The sequence below is a fragment of the Sceloporus occidentalis genome, unplaced genomic scaffold (genome assembly GCF_023333645.1).
Source record: "Sceloporus occidentalis isolate IW3139 unplaced genomic scaffold, rSceOcc1.0.p SCAF_3, whole genome shotgun sequence".
Classification (NCBI taxonomy): Eukaryota; Metazoa; Chordata; class Lepidosauria; order Squamata; family Phrynosomatidae; genus Sceloporus; species Sceloporus occidentalis.
The window spans coordinates 92,452,229-92,466,278 of NW_028316983.1; the positions used below are offsets into that span (position 1 = coordinate 92,452,229).

Sequence of the window (14,050 nt, forward strand, 5' to 3'; positions counted from 1 at the left end):
AGCATCTTGTAACTTGATTTAGATATTATATTTTGTATGTCTAAGAGAATTAAGTTCTCATTATTGGTCATTTAGGGTATTAAATAGAAAAAGTCAATTTTTGTGTTTATCATCTTACAATTTGTTGGAGCAGTTTTACCATTTACACTAATGCATATTTCCTGCTATTATATTTCTGTGTATGTAGCCATCTTGTTTAATCTTTCAATGTATTTATGTTCCTTATGGCATATTGTCCAGAATCTAAATTCAGTATGTATGCTGCTATTTACACTGGGAAAAAATGTGTATAAATATATGTTCCTCTCCACAGCCCCCCCTTTCCCCTCCTTTTTCTTTCCCTATATCCCTACCATCTAATGTATCTGTTACATCTTTTCTGAAATGAATCCACAATATTTTAAATGTAAACTTTCTTCTCCATGTCCGTGCTTAAACACACATAAACTAGCTTTAGGGGGCTATATATATATCCCCTTTGAATATATTTTGGACTGTGAAATTTATTTTTATGAAACTTTGTTCTTCACAAGTGAAACAGTCTTTATCACAGAAGGCAACATCAAAGAGAAATTATCATAGAAAACATCTGCTCCATTTTTTGCCATAAAGCACATATCAAAAAAAAATAAAATAAAATAAAAAAAACCTAATCCTGAATTCTATTTACACTCTGCTCTATGACTGTGATTCCCCATTCACTTCAACTGGAGGGACAGACCAATACAGCAACTTCTAGAACCAGAAAAGATAAAGAGTTCCGACTGTCTGTTTAGAAACAGAGAAAGTAAAATTCCAGCTTACGGAGAACTATTGCAGGGGGCAAAAAATGGGAAAATATCAGGATAAGAATCAAGGGGCTGAATCCAACATTGGATATCAGCTAATACAACAGAATAATGCTGTGCAAGGGGAAAACATATCTTTCCTTCTCATTATAGCCCCTCCCCTTTACCTCCAAAACCTTCTTCAGAAGGCAGACAAACCAGTCAGAGCTAGTGTTTGAGCTGTTCTTAATGCTACACTGGAGCATAGTGAGATGTTTCATAAAGTGCACCTGAATTATGTTGGATTTAGCCCAAAGATATTTTCAGTTGCCATGAAAAATCCAGTTTCCAGGTTTAACATGAATATTTCAATTTGTGAATTAAGAAAGATATGAAAACTTTTATTTCTTTAGGCAGCTAATTTTATATTTACATATGTTTATGTAAATCTAGAAATAAAATTTTAACAGTAGTAAAAAGGCTGTGTTTCTCTTATAATAGTAGATATGAAATGCTACATTACTGACTTCTAAATATAATAAGAATAATAAATTTTATTTATATTTCCCGCCTCTCCCTGTGGATCGAGGCGGGATTACAACCATAAAATAGTAACATCTAAAATTCATACAGTAAAACAATAACATCGCTCAAAAAATACAATTCAAAACAATAAAATCATCATCTAAAATACACAGTTGCAACCAGAAGTGGGGTTTTCCATGGTTCTTTATAAAAGATTGGGTGGGTAGGCTCACCGGAAGAGATCCGTCTTAAGTGCCTTCTTGAAGACATCTAAGGTGGTGATAAGACAGATCTCTTCCGGCAAGTTGTTCCACAGCTTGGGGGCTATGGCTGTGTATGCTCTGTGAGAAGTTGTTGATAACCTGGTCTTTGAATATTCTAATAGATTCTTCCCTGATGTTCTGAGAGTGTGGGGCGGATTGTGTAGGGAGAGGCGTTCCCTCAAGTAACTCGGGCCCATGCCATGTAGGGCTTTAAAGGTAATGACCAACACTTTTTACTGTGCCCGGAAACTAATTGGCAGCCAGTGAAGGGATTTTAGCACCGGTGTTATATGGTCTGACCTAGATGTACCAATGACCAATCTGGCTGCTACATTTTGAACCAATTGAAATATGACACATCCCCAAACCATTAGCAGTATCAATTACACCAAGCTATGAAAGGACTCGCCAGCAATATGTTAAGCTTGCGGTACTGATCTATAGACAGAAATTGATAAATCAATTTTTCACATGTTAATCTAACTTTTAAATATGCTGCCACTCACCTGATTGCTATGGAGATCCAGTTTAATTAAATGAGTACAACATGCAAGTGCATCAATGTTCGTAAGGAAATTACCAGAAAAATCACATATTTTAAGCGAAACACAATACTTCATATTACACAGAACATTTAAATACTGAGCATGTTGCCTAACCACAACAAGATTTTCCAGCTTCTTTGAATCATTTTGATCAGCAGTTTGTCCATATTCAAGCAGCAGATTTTCAGAAGTAGAGACAAGATATTTTGTAAATCCCTCCTCCATGGTTATCTCTTTTACAGTTTATCCATGAGAGATCTAAAGGGACAAAAAGGATTACACAGCAGGTTACATTTATTCCACTTTTCATAAGAAAAACTTCAAATACCCTAAGTAAATATCCAACTGCTTGTTACAATACCCCCTGCTCCATAGAAAAACTAGCCACAACAGGGAAGGCACATGGAGGGGAAAATTCTAACACAGTATTTAAACACATGTAAGCAAATTTTTAAAGCTCTTGCCATTTCTGCACATTACCAAAAGAACACTAAAGAATTATGACTAAATGAAGAAGATAATACTAACAGATATAAGAAACTTAGAGTATGGAATGCACATAAGCATATATCTAACTATATCTTATTCATTCAATTATTCATTCTTTCAAATATTTATATTCTACCTTTCTGGATCAGAGCCACACAAGGCAGCAAACAAAATAACAGGGATGGGGAGTAGGAATAGAAGTAAGGAGTAAAGGAGTAAGAGGTTTTTACAGTAGCAGGAGAAAGAATAAGGAGTAACCAAACATATTTGTTATTCCTTATTCCTGTTATTATATTGTACATGCAAACACAAAGACAGACACTTCTACACACACATACACACACCAGCCTTGCAAAGTAAACGGGGCTTTTCCCCAGGGCTGGGGAGTAGAAGTAAGGAGTAAAGGACTAAGAGGTTTTTACAGGAGTAGGAATAACATTAAGAAAAAATATCTTACTCTGGAGTAAGACAAGGAGTAACCCCAATCACCACTACTCCCCAGCCCTGCAAAAGAAACACATAAACAACAACATAATAAATCTTTAAGCTTAAAAAAAATACAAGAAATAGCAATTGTTAAACTATAACTATCCAGTATAAAACCATTTTCAGAGCCAAAGTGATAAATTAATACCAAAACATCAGGGTGACAAATAAACCATAACTTAAAACCAATATGAAACAAATGGGATTTCAAAGCTCATTTAAATACTGCAAACAAGCCAATCACTCATTCATTGTTAAGGAGATATATGAAGCACTGGCCCCTATTTCCAGGTATAACCTCTAAGGGTCACCAAAATGATATCGAAAGCATGCCAACAAGTAAGGCCATTGACACCAAGTGTGGGAGGAAGCAGTCCTTTAAGTAACCTGGACCCAAACCATTTAAACTTTAAAAATCAGAATTATCTCTTGGGCACAGTAAAACTAATATATTCTGATCCCCACATACACGAAAGAAGCCACATTCTGCAACAGCTGAAATTTCTAGGTTACTTTCAAAAACAGCCTTATACAGAACAATTTACAGTATTATAGCCCCAACGTCACCAGCGTACTCAGTACAGAGAGTACACTTGTTTACCAGCTAAATGGTAAACGTCATTCCTTGCTACCACCTCTCCTGTGCTTGTACAAGGTTCATCCAGGATGCAAACTTGCTCATTCAGGGTGGGGGAATGCAACCTCTTCCAAAACATCAGGGTGACAAATAAACCATAACTTAAACTTTGTCTGCTCCAGCAATGCTTTTCTTATTTTTCCTCTGACTCTTATAAACTGAAGTGCAAAAAGTAAAAAACAAAACAAAACATTGAGCTAACATTGAAGTAAGATGTTTCTTACTGTAGTAAGTGAAGATTTTGGCACTGATTTTAGAAAGTGTATTTAAAATATTAGATTTTAAAAATTAAACAAGTTTTTATTTTACCAAAAATCTGGGAATAATTTTTCAGTTTATTTCCAGAAAAACAATTTCAGCAGGGAAAAAGTTGCATATGTTTTTGAAGCTAGAGCCCAAATTCCCAATGAGCTACTATGAAAATCAAGGTGAAATTGGGAAAGAGGGATCTCTGTTACTTTCCAGGCCCCCACCAATTAAAAAAAATAACAGTATTGTGAGGGATTCCAAATAAGCAGAAGACAATGAGAGCAGGGATCATTGAACCCAATGAGCCCTTCCTCTTCCATCTGCTCACAAAAAGACTAATCAACACTCTAAGAGGCTGCTGTCTAAAATGCCTCTCACATGTGCTGTTGGGTTCACAAGTGTGCAGAGGGGGACTGCAAAAACTACACTTTATCTATCCCCAGGTAATTTTGCTGGACAAAAAAAAGTTGGTGACAGCATCCCTTTCCTGCACTCTAGTCATCTGCACTCCAGCTGCAGATTCCATGCAGAGATATGCCTTGGCTGTTAACTAAGCAATAAAAATGACTATCTGAAAATGCAATCTTATACATATCTATTCAGTAGCATGCCTCACTCAGTTTATTAGGACTTATTCCCAGGTAAGCGTGTATAAAATTTCAGATTTAGAATGTAATCCTACCTAACTTTACACCAGTCAAAAATCTCACTTAGGTCACTGGAGATCTGCTAGAAAAGTAATTTGACATCCCCAGCCTTAACTATGCAAGAAATAAATTAAATAAGGCTATATTTTAAATTAATTTTGTGAGACCCACCTCATGTCCCTATGCTTTGTCACGGTTTAAAGAGATGTCAAATTAATATTTACTGGATTAGTGAAGAAATTTCAGAAATATATTACTTCTATTTTTGAAGTATGTAGACCATCAGCACCAACAATTTCAACGCTTATTTTAAGAGGTAGATAAAACAGTCTTTTTGTTATGACCAAGACTGGAGTTTCATGATGTTTTCACGTGCTTCCTTATGAAGTCTTCTGCCTTATTTTTAAGACTCCTATATTGAAGGATTTGTGTATATGGTGAGACCACATCAAAGGGCACCAGTGCTTCATTTTCTTTCATTTACACTTTGTACTCTTATAATCCCCCAAAGGCTACATCTTGATCTGACTCTTAAAATTAAAAAAGAAAGAAAGTAGAAATACCAGTCAATTGCCATAAAATAAAAAGGAGCAATAGTACGTATAGAGAAAAGAGGTTTCCACATGCGCATCAGAATGTTCCCCAAATGCTGAATTTACACACCCGTTCGCTGTTATAGCTTGATTCTGCAAAAATAAACAGCAACAGCATATATCTAAGAACATATAAATTATACTAGCTGAAATTATCTGATACACATTTGTTAGTCCTGATGAGAAATATGTACTTAGGACAAGAGGCTACTTTTAGAAATGGGGAAACAGAATGGTTCCCAATTGGCAAGGGGATCAGGCAAGGATGCATTCAACTACCCTATCTGTTCACCTTCTATGCTGAAAATATAAGAAAAGCAGGTTATACTCAGAGGGAGGAGGAGTGAAGATAGGAGGAAAGAACACCAACCATCTTATGATATGTGGACGACACCATATTACTAGCACAAAACATCACAGACTTTGAACAATTACTGAGGAAGGTCAAGGAAGAAAGTGCAAAGGCAGGCTTAAAGCTGAACATATAATAAAACAAACAAACAAACATAAAGAAAACAAAAAAACTTGACTATAGGTCAACCTCATGTATAAATTCAAGGGCAGGTTTTGGGGCCAAAATTACGGATTTTGATATGACCTGTGAATAATTTGAGGGTAAAATTTAGGATCACATAACAGGATCTTCTAAAGGATGGAGCAAGGGAAACAAGACAAAACAATTTACAAGATTCCAGCAGCCATATCTGTTTGTACTCACACTAAAGATTGGATAGATGAGAGAACAGAGGAGGGTCAGTGCTCCCAAGACATATTTTACTCTTGCCTTTCACCAAGACATACCGGTAGTTCATTCTTTTATAAGAGTTGAAGTGCAGTACTTACATTGACTCATGGATAAGTCAACTCAAGTTTTTGGGGTCATTTTTTTGACTAAAATTTATAGACTTATACATGAGTATATACAATAATGGCCATGGAAGAAATACATACATTTAACCTAGACAACGAGGAAATTGAAATAGTTAAATGAATTCCTGTACCTAAGATTAAACACTGATCAGAATGGCAACTGCAGCCAGGAAATCAGAGGAAGACTAGGAATGGGAAGGGCAGCTATGAAGGACCTAGACAAGAGCCTAAAGAGTAAAAATATACAACTGAGCACTAAAGGTAGACTCCTCCAAGCCATTGTATTCCCCACATTCATATACAGATATGAGAGCTAGATAAAGAAGAAAGAGGATAAGGAGGAAATCAACTCATTTGAGATGTGGTGCTGGCAAGGAGTGCTGAAAATACTGTTGACAGCCAAAAGATGGTAGTAGAAAGAAAGGAAAGCTGCACATCAGATGGATGGACTCAATGAGGGAGGACACAGTAATGAGTATGCATGACCTGAGCAGAGCAGTGGAGGAAAGAGGATCTGTAAGATCGCATCCACAGGATTGCTAAGAGTCAGGGTTGACTAGAGGACAGTTAACAACAACAATAACAATAACCACTAGTTTTGCAATCCAGTGATGGAGAATACATGAAAATATCTAAGAGCGAATCTGCACTGCAGAAATAATTCATAGCATTGCCATGACTCAATGCTATGAAATTGAGATTTGTAGCTTTGTGAGATATTTTGTCTTCTCTGCCTTCCCTGTTGGTGCCACAACAAACTACAGTTCCCAGAATTCCATAGAACTGAACCATAGCACTTAAAATGGTGTCAAACTGCATTATTTCTGCAGTGCGGATATAGCCTAAGACAGTTTAGGAGACCAGGGAAGCCACACAAAATGTGTCCCCTTGTTTTTTCATAGAAAAAATGCAGGATAACCCTGATTTACTGGTTCTTAATTAGTCTGTAAAGGAAAATGTTTTAAACATGTTTTCTCATGATAATTGAATAAACTCACCACCCCATGTAACAACCACAGCCAACTACTAAAGCTAACTAATATCACATATACTTTATGGATTCAAAATAAATAGTTGCCGTAAAATTCAGTTTACAGTCATTTGGAGCAAGGCAGTTACTATGGTGGCATCAACTATGTGAAATACTTCCCCCTCTGATATTATACATGCTCCAGCTATTCCTATTTTTAAGCCTTTGTTGAACACTCACCTATTTTTGCAAGCCTTCCTGATAAAGTTCAGCCTTTTCAGCTATTTTATGAATAATGTCAGTGTAATGTAAACACTGCATCTCATTTCTTATGTATAGTTTTATATTGTATGCTTTATTACTGTTGTACATCACTATGAAATCTTCAGAGATAAGCAGTTTATATTTGCAAATAACATTCAAAAAAACAGGAAATTATTTTCATATATATATATATATATATATTCCATCTTAGACACTATGTTTAACCATACCTTTCCAAGGGATTTGCTGGGAAGCCATTAAGCTCTGCGGGTAACATTGAAACTAACCCATATTAGGGGAGGGATGTTGTTGTTAAAATGGGATTGGAGAGACAGAATTATATAATGAATACACAGATATGCACAGATCTGCCCATGCATTAAGGCAGGTCTATGAAACCAGGTGGGCAAAGTGCAATCCTCCAAGTGCTGGACTAAAACTCACATCAGTTCTTTCAGGGGTCTCCTGAAAGACCCAATTTCTCTGCAAAATGCCTGCTCAGGTGGAAGACGTTCTAGAGAACTGCATGAATAAATGGATAGGAACAGGTCTGCTCATACAGTTGGCCATTCATATCCATGGTTTCTCTATCAACGAATTCAATCATCCAAGGCTTGAAAATGTTCAAAAAATATACACTTGTCCCTCCATATTCGCTAGGGTTAGGGGCACAAGGCCCCCATGAATATGGAAAAAACGCAAATAACAAAAACACCATGTTTTTACCTGAGAGGACACCTCTCTAGGAATCTCTAGGTCCTCCAGTGCAACTCTGTGGTCAACATCTGACAGACACTGACCACAGAACTGCACTGGAGGAGCTACAAATACCTAATAGAGTATTCTCTCTAGGAATCTCTAAGTCTTCCAGTACAACTTTTAGTTAAAGTTGACCACAGAGTTGCACTGGAGGACCTAGATATTCCTAGAGAGAACATATTAATCAAATCAGTGAATAATCAAATCCACATATATCGGAGCGGCAAACACGGAGGGATGAGTGTATAAATTTCAAAAAGCAAACCTTGATTTTGCCATTCCAGATAAGGGACACCATTTTATTACACCACTGTATTTAATAGGACTTGAACATTCACATATTTTGGTATCTATGCTGAGTCCTGGAACCAAACACCAGCAGATTCCAAGGGCTCACTGGACCTTAATGGGCAGAGTGCATTCCTCCAGATGTTGGACTGTAACTCCCAACAGTTCTTGCCAGCATAGCCAGTGGTGAGGGCTACACTGTGCCCACCCTGCTTTATATCTGTGTGCATCTGTATGTAGAGTAGAAAGTATGGAACACATGCCCATCCACTGAGGCCTGGTTAATACTTGGACTGAGAGCACCAATGAATATGTGCTATAGGCTACATTCAGAGTAAGGGCAAACTGCCTCTAAATACTCCTCGCCTCAGAAAACTCTATTAAATGAACAGGGTCACCATCAAGGGGTGGCATAAAGACTGGAGAAGGTCCCACTCCCTTTAACGGGTGTGTAGGAGATGGAATCTCAGGAGGTGTTGTCACCTGAAATTCCCTCTATGGATTATTTGCCCATAGAGAATCATTGGGGAATATTTGCCAATAGGAAATCATTGGGGATTATTTGCCCATAGGGGATCATTGGGGATTGTTTGTCCATAGGGGATCATTGGGGATTATTTGTCCATAGGGGATCATTGGGGATTGTTTGTCCATAGGGGATCATTGGGGATTGTTTGTCCATAGGGGATCATTGGGGAATATTTGCCAATAGGAAATCATTGGGGATTATTTGCCCATAGGGGATCATTGGGGATTGTTTGTCCATAGGGGATCATTGGGGATTGTTTGTCCATAGGGGATCATTGGGGATTGTTTGTCCATAGGGGATCATTGGGGAATATTTGCCAATAGGAAATCATTGGGGATTATTTGCCCACAGAGAATCATTGGGGATTGTTTGTCCATAGGGGATCATTGGGGATTGTTTGTCCATAGGGGATCATGGGGGATTGTTTGTCCATAGGGGATCATTGGGGATTGTTTGTCCATGGGGATCATTGGGGAATATTTGCCAATAGGAAATCATTGGGGATTATTTATCTATAGGGAGTCATTGGGGATTGTTTGTCCATAGAGAATCATTGGGGATTGTTTGTCCATAGAGAATTACTAGGGAATACCTGCCCATAGAGGACCATTGGGCAAATAATCCCCAATGATTCCCTATGGGCAAGTATTCTCTCTTCTCTGTTGACAAGAATGGCTTCCCTGTGGGGGAGAATACTGTCCTTTGTTTCCGTCCATCCCTCCCTCTGGGGCTCCCTAAAGTTCGCTCACCTCCCCTCCTCCTCCTCTGGAGGAATGGCTGGGCTAATAAGGCCTTAGACCCCAGCCTCCCTGACCCTCAGCCCCTGCGCAGAGGGGCGCCTGAGGCCTAGTCCAGAGCCAGAGACAGCGCTGGGCCCTGCGCGGGCGGCTCACGGTTGCCGTGGCAACGGCCTCCCTCCTCCGCGGCCTACTAGGCCCGGAAGAGCCTTCTTTGGAGCACTCGAGGGACGTGGCTCCCTCCCGAGGACCCAGCAATGCCTGCTTCGGGCGAGGCGGAGGCTCTGCTCCAAAGGGCGACCCGGGGGAGGCTGGAGAAGCTCGCCAGACTCAGAGGTGGACGGAGGGGCTGGGAACTAGGCCGGGAGGGGGAATGGCCGGAGTCTGGGGTAGTAACCCCTCTCTTGGAGGACAGCTTCCCCGAGGCCTCCTGCCCTGTCCAGGAGGGATTCCCAAACGTCCCCCATTTGGAGCAAGGCCAGGGTGACCAGGCATGCCCTCCATTTCCAGGTCCTGTCCTCCATTTCAGCCTCCTGCCCAGGGAAAAATCCAAAAACGTCCTCCATAGGGTGACCAGATATGTCCTCCTTTTCCAGGTCCTGCCCTCCATTTCAGCCTTCTCTCTCTCCAGGAGGGATTCCAAAACGCCTTCCATTCTGAGCAGGACTAAGAAGCAGGCGTTTACAGTTATATTGTTAGCGTCTCTGGCTTTTATTTAGTTACGTCCTACATTTTTTCTTGAAGGTCCTACATTTCGCGGTGCCTTGTCCTCCTTTGTGGTGAGGGCAACGGGTCACCTTGCCCCCACAGCGATCCCAGCAGCCGAGGAAAGTATGATCAAATCCAATATCCACAAAACCAGTGATGGTTTTGTTATTGTGACAACTAAAGGAAACAAGGGAAGCACAATAACATGATCCAACATCCACAAAACAGTGATACTTTCATGAGGACAATGAAAGAAAACAATGCAATAAGTACAGTATTGTCCAAAATCCACAAAACAGTGATACCTTGATAGGGCCAACCAAAATGCACAAAAGACATGCTGCGTTTTCTCAAGGTGCAGTCGGTGACTAAGCCGGTGACTAACAGCATGATATATAGATATATATATATAGAGAGAGATTTCTCCTGTATGATTCTTAAATCCTGCTGATGAAGAAGCCAGTGGAACCTCAAAAGCTTGCATTGTGTATTTTGTGCATTTTCGTTGTCTGCATAAAGTTATTAGGATTTTGGAAGTTATTGTACTTTGCTATATGGCAACACAGTTAACCCCTGAATATGTTTCCTGGATGAGTTGACAAGAAAGGTCAAGATGGGAAACCTTGAAACAAACCCATATTATGGAGGACTGTTGTTCAAAATGGGATTGGAGAAAGAGAATCACATAATGAATAAACAGATAGGCACAGGTCTGCTCATACATTAAGGCAGGTCTTTGCAGACCAGCAGTGGGCAAAGTGGAATCCTCCAAATGCTGGACTGTAACTCCCATCAGTTCATTCAGTGCTCTACGTCTTCCTGGGCCCCCTTTCTCTGCAAAATGTCCATTTGGGTGGAGTGGATAACACCCCATAGACCACAATGAGGTGGTAGGAACCAGGATATTTTAAAAAAGCAGCCCCCCATACCCTCTGCTATGTGAAATGCTAAAAAGAGCAAGTGTCCACTTCATGGCCAGGAGCCTATGAAAGTTTATGCAGAATAAAACTTGTTAGTGTTTAAAGTTGCCAGGACGCCTTCCGCCTCTCTTTTTGCTGAAACAGACTTAGCACAGCTACTACCACTGCATCTTAAAATTGTTTTAAAGAAAGTTCTGTCATCTCAAAATTTAGGAAAGCATTAAGCGATCGAGCATTTTTGATAAATAGTGTGATGTTCGGACATCCACACACATGATTGTGGAATGCCTTGCTGGAGGAGATCTGTCAAATTTCGGGTCTAGACAGCTTTTAAAAAGCTGTTAAGATGGATCTCTTCCAGCAGGCCTTCCCCGAATAGAACAGTCTGCTAATGATTTCTCCCCACCTTAAGTATCATTCTACTATTTCCCAGTAGATTGTTGTTATAATCAATATTTTAACAATTGATTTTAAATTGTAATGTGTTTAATCCTTTTTTTAGGGGGGTTAGATACAGTATTATACAGACTGTATGTAGTGTATATTGACTGTCTATTAATCATGTAAGCCGCTTGGATTGCTCCTGTAGCAGAAAAGCAGAGTATAAATAAAAGTTTTATTTATTTATTTAGGATTTTTAATGTCTAATGCAGGCAAATTCTGGCAATCATCATTTGTCTGACTCTTGCAGTGTAGTAGCCCCATTTGCTCTCTGTAGCCGTACTGATGCCTTGAAACTTAAAACAAAAACGAAAACCTGTATTTTTCTCCATATGATGCTACACTGTTGACAAAATGGCTAATAATGAAAGATTCACAATTATACTTCGAGGAATAAGCACATTAATCCATTGACACTGTTAGGAAACGCAGTGTTGTAATCTTGGTAAAGCTAAGTATGGCCAGTGGTTGGAGTCAGACTGGGGATCCTGTGGAAACTGCTCTGTTTCCCAAACAAACAGTAGGATATAAGTGCACTGATTGAACTAATGATAAAGCTGAGGTAAGGCTTACTAAATAGCAATAATCAGAATGCAAGTACCCCATTTCATGGGGTGCCGTTTTTGACAAGTAGGCCATCAAAGTAGTAGAAATAGCTCTTTGCCTGAGGGAAGCAATAATGTCTCTAGCTGCAGTCTAAGCTTATCCTTTTTTATCTTCTGGTATATCTGGCAGGAGGGAGCAGTTAACTCTTAAACTGCACTTTCTCTCTGTACCTTGCTAAACGCTGGGGGGGGGGGGGGAATAAAACACCAACAGGGAGGCAACAAAACAACCAGCTTCCTTCCTTCAGGCAAAGAACCATAGCTATTCCTTTGAGTCACCACTAGGGTTCTTTATTCTTGGAAAGGGAAGGAAAGTCAGGGAGCGAAGGTGAACTGGTGCTTGAAGTCATTCCAGCTTGCTTTGCCTTTTGGGATAGTTAAGGAAAGGAGCCCTATGGATTTCTAAACAGACTTTCCCCTTGAATGGATGGTAGCCTTTAAGTATGCAAGTAAATCCCCCTCACTTCCCCCTTCAAACCTCTCCCTCCACATTCCAGTTGTGAAGCCTGTTATTTTATTTTATTTTTTTAAATGATCACTTGAGTTTTCTACAGTAAGACTGAACTACAGCATTTGTAGCTATCGCAATTGTGTGGATTGTTTTAGTCTGTTTTGCTTTTCACATGGTTGTGTACAGGATGTGAATAACAGGATTTTAGCATTAAAATAAATTTGACAAAGATGTGAAAGCAATAGGTTATAATAATCTGCAATAATGGTGCAAGTATTAAGATTGTTGTTAATGATTCTGACCAAGGTGCTCTAACTCAACCATATATTTTCATAGATGGACATGGTATAGTATGCTTTCTGGTTATATATGCACAATCAGTGAGTTGGGATGTCAAAAACTGTAGGAAGCCATGCTTCCTGCCGTTTTGCTACAAAGTTTATGAAGACCAATAAGCTTACAAGATATGGTAAGAGTTCTATGGGCCAAAACAGACACCCCTAAAGGGGCGGCTTGATGCCGCCCCTTTGACTGCCAGATCGAGGCCGCAGGAACCACACTGCAGCCGCTCAGTCACAAACCATAAGATTACTAACTAAGGGCTCAGGCTCAAGTCAGGCCTGCATCCTTCCAAGGCCGCTAAAATGAGTACCCAGCTTGTTGGGAGCAATTAGCTACAATTGTAAACCGCTTACAGAATGCTTATGAAGTGGTACATAAATGAATCTGCTATTGCTATTGTACCAGCCCAATGAACTCTTTTTTTCACTCATATGTTGAAATTCCACCAAACATAAATATTATTACAACTCTCTGTAGATTAAAACTATGAAATGAAAATAGCTCCTACCTGTAGCCTGGCCTCATGGCCCTTTCTCTGCATGGTGCTCTGAAAGCTGTTTCTGGAAAGTGCAGTTAATACTGGGGAAGAATGTAGGTGGGCATGTTTGTTTATTTTAAAGGTTGCAGAATAAATAAAAATTATAGTCGGTAAAAAAAGCACTAAGGACTCTCATTTATCAACTATTTCCTCCAGTTATTTTTTTTTTTAATAAAACAAAAGGAAAAATCAATCTACAGTTAAAATCCTTTCATGCTGAATAATTATATCACAGTGATTTAATTTTGACTGCCATGGGTCTGTCTTGTGAATCCTGAGATTTGTATGAAATGCTGTGGATATAGCATATCTTGATTTCAGTAATGCCTTTGGCAAGCCTCCCCCGTGATATTCTTTCAAACAGGCTAATAAAACATGGGCCAGACAATGCAACTGTTAGGTGGGTTAGTAATTGCTTGACCAGCTG

General features: G+C 39.4%; 2 protein-coding genes across 5 annotated transcripts in view; one reads left to right on the top strand and one right to left on the bottom strand.

The window, feature by feature from the left end:
* Positions 1-9,645, bottom strand: part of LOC149316418 (leucine-rich repeat and IQ domain-containing protein 3-like) — a 49,027-nt gene extending 39,382 nt beyond the window's left edge. Inside the window, exons 1-2 of one of the 3 annotated variants that reach the window (XM_089515444.1) lie at positions 9,631-9,645; positions 2,062-2,358 (exon numbers count right to left, since the gene is read on the bottom strand). In XM_089515444.1, the coding sequence (XP_089371570.1) occupies positions 2,062-2,325 (264 nt within the window). In that variant the 5' untranslated portion in view covers positions 2,326-2,358; positions 9,631-9,645. Of the gene's footprint in view, positions 1-2,061; positions 2,359-3,046; positions 3,073-9,630 lie in introns of those variants that run through there. The other 2 variants (XM_089515445.1, XM_089515443.1) reach the window with 2 other exon arrangements.
* Positions 9,646-9,677: 32 nt separating this feature from the next.
* LOC149316419 (serine/threonine-protein kinase TNNI3K) overlaps positions 9,678-14,050 on the top strand; it is a 255,250-nt gene continuing 250,877 nt past the window's right edge. For both annotated transcript variants that reach the window (XM_089515448.1, XM_089515447.1), the window contains exon 1: positions 9,678-9,954. In XM_089515448.1, the coding sequence (XP_089371574.1) occupies positions 9,876-9,954 (79 nt within the window). In that variant the 5' untranslated portion in view covers positions 9,678-9,875. The remainder of the gene's footprint in view (positions 9,955-14,050) is intronic.